Source organism: Delphinapterus leucas, chromosome X (genome assembly GCF_059928025.1).
Source record: "Delphinapterus leucas isolate spDelLeu-1000000601 "Yukka" chromosome X, BTC_Dleu_Yukka2, whole genome shotgun sequence".
Classification (NCBI taxonomy): Eukaryota; Metazoa; Chordata; class Mammalia; order Artiodactyla; family Monodontidae; genus Delphinapterus; species Delphinapterus leucas.
Window position 1 is genome coordinate 58926395 of NC_143150.1, and position 7597 is coordinate 58933991.

General features: G+C 38.3%; 1 protein-coding gene across 6 annotated transcripts in view; it reads left to right on the top strand.

Annotated features, from left to right (window-relative positions):
• POF1B (POF1B actin binding protein) overlaps window positions 1–7597 on the top strand; it is a 123999-nt gene that overhangs the window by 92804 nt on the left and 23598 nt on the right. For 5 of the 6 annotated variants that reach the window (XR_016391323.1, XM_089904309.1, XM_089904310.1 and 2 more), the window contains one exon: window positions 5987–6101. The exons of the other annotated variant lie outside the window; for it this stretch is intronic. Coding sequence is in view for 4 of the 5 variants with exons in the window: in XM_089904309.1 (XP_089760435.1) it covers window positions 5987–6101 (115 nt within the window). In the remaining variant the exon portion in view is untranslated. The remainder of the gene's footprint in view (window positions 1–5986; window positions 6102–7597) is intronic. 6 annotated transcript variants of the gene reach the window in all.

A 7597-nucleotide genomic window follows, 5' to 3' on the forward strand; every position in this document is an offset into this window, starting at 1 on the left:
TGGGGAGGAAGGTGTTCTCCACGTCTTACTCCTCTGCCCTCTTAAAGGTCCTCTGCCTCTAGTGTATTTTTATTTTCATTATTGTGTTGTTCATCTCTGTTTGTTCTTTAGTTTTTCTAGGTGTTTGTTAAACTTTTCTTGTATCTTCTCGATGCATGCCTCCATTCTTTTTCTGTGATCTTGGATCATCTTTACTATCATTACTCTGAATACTTTTTTAGACAGATTGCTTATCTCCTCTTCATCTAGTTGTTCTTGTAGGTTTTTTTCTTGCTCTTTTGCCTGCAACATATTTCTTTGTCATCTCATTTTTTCAGACTTATTCTGTTTGTGGTCTCCTTTTCACAGGCTGCAGGATTGTACTTCCTCTTGCTTCTGTTGTCTGCCGCTTGGTGGGTGAGGTTGGTCCATTGGCTTTTGCTGTTATCCCGTTGGTAAGGTGTTTGATTGGTGTTGTGGTGATCAGAGCCTGCCCTGGATATTGAGAGGACCTCCACTTTGCTCCCAGTGGCTGTTACTGCCCTGTGAGGGGCGGGGTCTTCTCTCTATTTGTTGGAGTAGAGGTCCCTAGATCTTTTTCTTTGCTGTGATTCTGATCTGCGGTGTGGTGTGAAGTATGTGGGATTGGAGGACTCCCACTGAGAGAGAAACTAATGAGTGTTCCTCCTCTGGAGGTGTTCACTGTGAATGTGCTCTGTTGTGTCCCCTTTCATCCGTTGTGTGGACTCACAAAGTACACTGTTGTTGGCACTGCTCTTGGTCCCACCTTAACTGTGGGTATGCCAGCAATTGGCCCTGGTGACTCTCAGGCATTATTTTCACCCAGTCACTGGCACAGATCCACTGAGGTCAGTTCCTAGGACTGCAGCATTCATTCACCTGGACCTGCCATGGGAGCTATGGAGGCTGCTCAGACTCTGGTCTGGCACATTCCCCATGTGTACATGCCCACAAATCCCACAGCTGCTAGTGCCATATCCATCCAAGTGCAGGAGTTCTTGTTGTCCTTTTGGATGTTTCACAGGTGCTGAATTTAGGAAGCCATCAGCAGAGGTGTAACTCCACAGTTCGTTCAGCTCCGAGGAGAGATTTCAGCTCTTCTTCCTTAGTCACACAACCCCTGGCTCTCAGTGGTGGTTTCAGCCCCTACTCTGGGTGGATTTCCTAGTGGTGGGAGCTATCCTTCTCCTTCTGGGACAGTGGGGCAGGTCCGGGCACCCACTGTCAGATTTCCCTGTAGCGAGAGCTATCCACGTGCTCCCTGGATAGTGGGGCAGGTCCTGGCACCCGCTGATGGATTTCCTAGTAGTGAGAGGTTTCCGTGTGCTCCTGGGACAGCGGGTGAAGTCCTAGCACACACTGACAGTCCCAGCACCCACTGGTGGATTTCCTTGTAGTGAGAGCTATCAGGGCACTCCTGAGACAGTCAGATGGGTTCCAGTGTCTGCCTGTGGGTCTGGAAGAGGTGGCCAGTGCCTGCCTCTGGAGACCAAGATGGAGGTGGTGACTCACGCCCACCCTGACAACTCCTCTAGGCAGCGTCCCGTTGACTGGGAGCACTCATAGGGAAAGAAGCTTGTGGTCACATCCCTCTCCTCATGCACCTCCCAATAATGGTGCCTTGTTTCTCTGGTTGGCCAAGGCTTCTTCATGGTATAACTTCAGTTGCCACTGCCTGACCTCTTCAGGCTGCTTCCACACCTAACCCTGGTCCTCTCCCTGGGACCGAACTTCGGAGTCTGAGCTTAAGCACCCAACCCCCACCCTCACCAACAGAGGAGTGTTTCAGGTTGGGGAGTGTAGGGTGGCAGGTCCAGCCCTCTGTGCAGGTTACTCTCCATTTTGCCTTACATGAACTTGTCGTTACTCTCCCCTCTTAGGCTCCGAAACCCCCCCTTCATCCAATCTTATCACTCCACTGGTGAGCAGAATTTCCAAGGTGTGGGAACCTTTCTTCTTTCCCAGCTCCCTCCCTGTCCTGATTCCTTTTTTTTTTTTCCTTTTCTTATCAGGTTATGTGGAGGTTTTCTTGTCTTTTCGGAAGTTTGAGGTCTTCTGTCAGCTCTGTTTTGTAGTTTGTGTCTCTCGAGGAATTGGTGCATGTCATCTAAGTTATCAAGTTTTCTTGGCATAAAATTGTCATAATACTCCTTTATTATGTTTTCAAGACAAAGGATCTCCTTTAAAATTTAAAAAATTGAGATATAATTAACTTATAACATTATTTTAGTTTCGGATGTACAAAATAATGATTCACTATGTGTATACTGCTAAATGATCACCACAATAAGTCTAGTTAACACCCGTCACCATCCATAGTTACAAATTTTTTTCTTGTGATGAGAACGTTTTAAGATCTAATCTTTTAGCAACTTTCAATTATCCAATACAGTATTATTAACTATAGTCACCACACTGTTCATTACATCCCCAGGACTTATTTATTTTATAACTGGAAGTTTGTACTTTTTGACCACTTTCACCCATTTTGCCCACTCTCACCCCCCACCTCTAGCAACCATCAATATATTCTCTTTATCTATGAGTTCATTAGTTTTAGATTCCATGTATAAGTGAGATAATATGGTATTTGTCTTTCTGTCTCTGACTTATTTCACTTTGTTTAATGCCCTCAAGGTCCGTCCATGCTGTCATAAATGGTAGGATTTCCTTCATTTTTGGCTGAATAATATTCTAGTGTGGGGCGGGGTGGTGGTGGGATGAATTGGGAGATTGGGATTGACATATATACACTAATATGTATAAAATAGATAACTAAAAAGAACCTGCTGTATTTTTAAAAAATAAACAAATAAAAATTTTAAAAAACTAAAAAGAATATTCCAGTATGTGTGTAAATATATGTATATATATATTATACATTTATTATATATATAATATTTTATTTATCCATTCTAATATTGATGGACACTTACATTGATTCCATGTCTTGACTATTGTAAATAATGCCACAGTGAACATGAGAGTGTAGATATATTATAGTGTTTTCATTTCCTCTTGATAAATACCCAGAAGTGACATTGTTGGATCATATGCTAGTTCTATTTTTAATTTTTTAAGGACTCTCCATACTGGTTTCCATAGTGGCTGCACCAGTTTGCATTCGCACCAACAGTGCACAAGTGTTCCCTTTTCTCCACATCTTGCCAACACTTGCTATTTCTTGTCTTATTGATAATAGCCGTTCTGATACATGTGTGAGGTGATAGCTTCTCTTTCTTAATATCAGTTAATTGTGTGCTCTTTCTTTGCTAACTAGTCTGCTTAGAACTATATCAATTTTAGTGATACTTTAAAGTTCTTTCATTATTGTTTTTATCTATTTTATTGGCTTATTGGGTATATTACTTTTTTATAATTGGTATAAGTTTTAAAGTATTTCTTTTTATCTTATCACAGTCTATCTTCAAATAATATACCTCATCACATGTAGCATACAAACTTTATGGTAGTATACTTCCATTTCCCCTTCATGATTTTTTGCTATTTTTTTCATTTATATGTACTTTTTTTTAGTCCAAATTTTTTTATTGAGGTATAGTTGATCTACAATATTAAATAAGTTTTAAGTACACTACGTAGTGATTCACAATTTTAAAGTATATTCTATTTTTAGTTACTGTAAAGTATTGGCTATATTCCCTGTTTTGTACAATATATCCTTACAGCTTATTTCATTTTATTTTTTAACATCTTTAATGGAATATAATTGCTTTACAATGGTGTGTTAGTTTCTGCTATATAACAAAGTGAATCAGCTATACATAAACATATATCTCTATATCTCCTTCCTCTTGCATCTCCCTCCTATCCTCCCTATCCCACCCCTCTAGGTGGATACAAAGCACTGAGCTGACCTCCCTGTGCTATGTGGCTGCTTCTTACTAGCTATCTATTTTACATTTGGTAGTGTATATATGTCCATGCCACTCTCTCACTTCATCTCAGCTGACCCTTCCCCCTCCCCATGTCCTCAAGTCCATTCTCTACCTCTGCATCTTTATTCCTGTTCTGCTCCTAGGTTCTTCAGTACAATTTTTTTTTTAGATTCCATATATATGTGTTAGCATACGGTATTTGTTTTCCTCTTTCTGACTTACTTTGTATGACAGACTCTAAGTCCATCCACCTCACTACAAATAACTCAATTTCGTTTCTTTTTATGGCTGAGTAATATCCCATTGAATATACATGCCACATCTTCTTTATCCATTCATCTGTCGATGGACACTTAGGTTGCTTCCATGTCCTGGCTATTGTAAACAGAGCTGCAATGAACATTGTGATACATGACTCTTTTTGAATTATGGTTTTCTTGGTGTATATGCCCAGTAGTGGGATTGCTGGGTCGTATGGTAGCTCTATTTTTAGTTTTTAAGGAACCTCCATACTTTTCTTCATAGTGGCTGTATCAATTTACATTCCCAACAACAGTGCAAGAGTGTTCCCTTTTCTCCACACCCTCTCCAGCATTTATTGTTTGTAGATTATTTTGATGATGGCCATTCTGACTGGTGTGAGGTGATACCTCATTGTAGTTTTGATTTGCATTTCTCAAATGATTAGTGACGTTGAGCATCCTTTCATGTGTTTGTTGGCAATCTGTATATCTTCTTTGGAGAAATGTCTATTTAGGTCTTCTGCCCATTTTTGGATTGGGTTGTTTGTTTTTTGAAATTGAGCTGCATGAGCTGCTTTTAAATATTGGAGATTAATTCTTTGTCAGTTGCTTCATTAGCAAATATTTTCTCCCATTCTGAGGGTTGTCTTTTGGTGTTGTTTATGTTTTCCTTTGCTGTGCAAAAGCTTTGAAGTTTCATTAGGTCCCATTTGTTTATTTTTGTTTTTATTTCCATTTCTCTAGGTGGTGGGTCAAAAAGGATCTTGCTGTGATATATGGCATAGAATGTTCTGCCTATGTTTTCCTCTAAGAATTTTATAGTGTCTGGCCTTACCTTTAGGTCTTTAATCCATTTTGAGTTTATTGTTGTGTATGGTGTTAGGAAGTGTTCTAACTTCATTCTTTTACATGTACTGTCCAGTTTTCCCAGCACCACTTATTGAAGAGGCTGTCTTTTCTCCATTGTATATTATTGCCTCCTTTATCAATGATAAGGTGGCCACATATGTGTGGGTTCATCTCTGGGCTTTCTATCCTGTTCCATTGATCTATCTTTCTGTTTTTGTGCCAGTACCATACTGTCTTGATGACTGTAGCTTTGTAGTATAGTCTGAAGTCAGGGAGTCTGAATCCTCCAGCTCCGTTTTTCTGTCTCAAGATTCCTTTGGCTATTTGGGGTCTTTTGTGTTTCCATACAAATTGTGAAATATTTTGTTCTAGTTCTGTGAAAAATGTCATTGGTAATTTATCTCACTACTAAGGCAATAGTCTTTGTAGTATTTGCCTGATGCCCTCTGGTATTAGGAGGTCTTTCCACTCTGGTTAGTGGAACACAGACTGGAGTTTCCTTTACTATGTGAACTCCAGGAATTTGAAGAGTGCTCTTTTTCAGTGCTTCTTTCCCTAGCCTCAGTAGCTTTTTCACAAGCCTATACTGATCAGTGCTCACCCAAGGACTTGTGGGGAAACTCTCTACAGATCCCATGACCTCTCTCCAACTATGTAACTCTCTCTTGTCTGGTATTCTGCTCCACATATTCTGACTCCAGGCCGTGAGCTAGGCACTTGTAGGGCTCATGTCATTTGCTTCCCTTCTCTGGGATCACTGTATTGTGCAGCCAGTGGTCCATTATTTCCAGAAGCAAAAGTACTTCCCTCTTACTCTCTTGAAAATAGCCGTAGTAAATCTTTGTACCACTGAGAGGAGATTTTCTTTTTAGAAAGAGTTAAAAGTCATTCAAAGCCAAATTAATTAAATAAGGAGGATCAAACTAGGAGTGAGTAAAAAGTAATGAGAGTTATTTTCTTGTCCAGCTTGTAAACTAACTTTTTTTTCCTATATAGGTACAGGTCACAATATCCTATCCTAGGCCTCCTGTATGATGACTATGAATATATACCACCAGGTAGTGACACACAGACTATTATGATTGAGAAAACAGAAGACAAATGGACTTGTGTAAGTTCACTTGGGCATTTTTCGAGTATATAATTAGGGAGAAAAAATCTTAAGGCCATTGTGTTGTGTTAGCAGAGTTTCTCAACCTCAGCACTATTGACATTTTGGGCTGGATAATTTGATGTGGGGGGACTTCCCTGCACATTGTAGGACATTCTAAAATGATGTAGAATCTCACTTTTAACACTATGAAAATGACAGCCTTTGTCTTGTTATGTTAAAAACTTCTTAGGTACTGAAAGCAGGTAAAACTAATCCATGGTTATTAAAGTCAGGAAGTGGTTGGTTATCCTCGAGGTCGGGTACTGATTAGAAGGAAACAAAAGGAGGACTACTGGGGTACTAATAATATGCTGTTTCTTGATCTGAGTGATAGTTGCATATACATGTTCAGTTTGGGAAAATTCATTTAGTTGTACACCTATATGTGTACTTTTCCTATGTTTATTATACTTCAATAAAAGTCTTAAAATGCTTAAGTATATCATGATGAGCAACAGATAAATATATGTCAATCAATTATTCTGTACAACCTTTTGAGGAAATTTTTAAATGTAGATTTATCATTAATAAAATGCTACAGATGTATAACTAATAAATTACTACAGATGTAGTTAATAAAATTAAATATCTGTTAAATAACTCACTTTAAAAAAATTATCTTTTGGTTGAACAAGCTCAAATATTTGAATAAACCAAAAAATTCAGAAAGCTGATAGCTCGGAAGCACTTCTCTGACTACAATAAAGCCATCAATCTTGTATACATGATTATCTATCATCAGTGAAAGCAACCAACACTTAGTAATCCTAAGATAAAAATTTAAGCTTTGAAATATATTGTGCTTCTTAGGTCATTAATTAGTTGAGAATTATTTATTACTAATTATTAATTGACAAAGGGTGCTTCGTGGCCCAAGAACCAGTTGAGCAACAAGAGAAAGTCAGCATAGGATTTAAAATTTGTCACTCAAAGTTTATTTGATTCTGAAATTTAATACTGAGAAGCAATTGCTGCTACTAACCACATGTGTCTCAGAGGTGGCATCAATGTGAAGACCTACCAAATAAAGGGTCTACAGAATAATAGTCATTACTTCTCCTTTCATTAACAGCATACAGCAATGAACATCAAACTCAATATCTGAAGAAACTAGATACTGATAAATTACTGATATTTAAGTAAATTCACAGATAGATCTGTACTTATTAACAGACTTTTGGACATATTTAACCTCTAACTATGACACCAAGGAGTAAATCTACTCACATCTCCCTCCCTTGTGCTTAAAATCATTTGAAACATATACTTTGGCTAAAGTCAGACAAACCATTGTTTCATTGAATATACATATAAAAACTGCCCAAACTGTGCCATACATTTCCCTTGGTATTATTCATATCAATTTAAATCATTTTTACAACTGTGTGCATACAATTACAATGTTTTAAATTAATTATAAGCCATTCTAAACTGACTTTTTTTTTCTTTTCTAG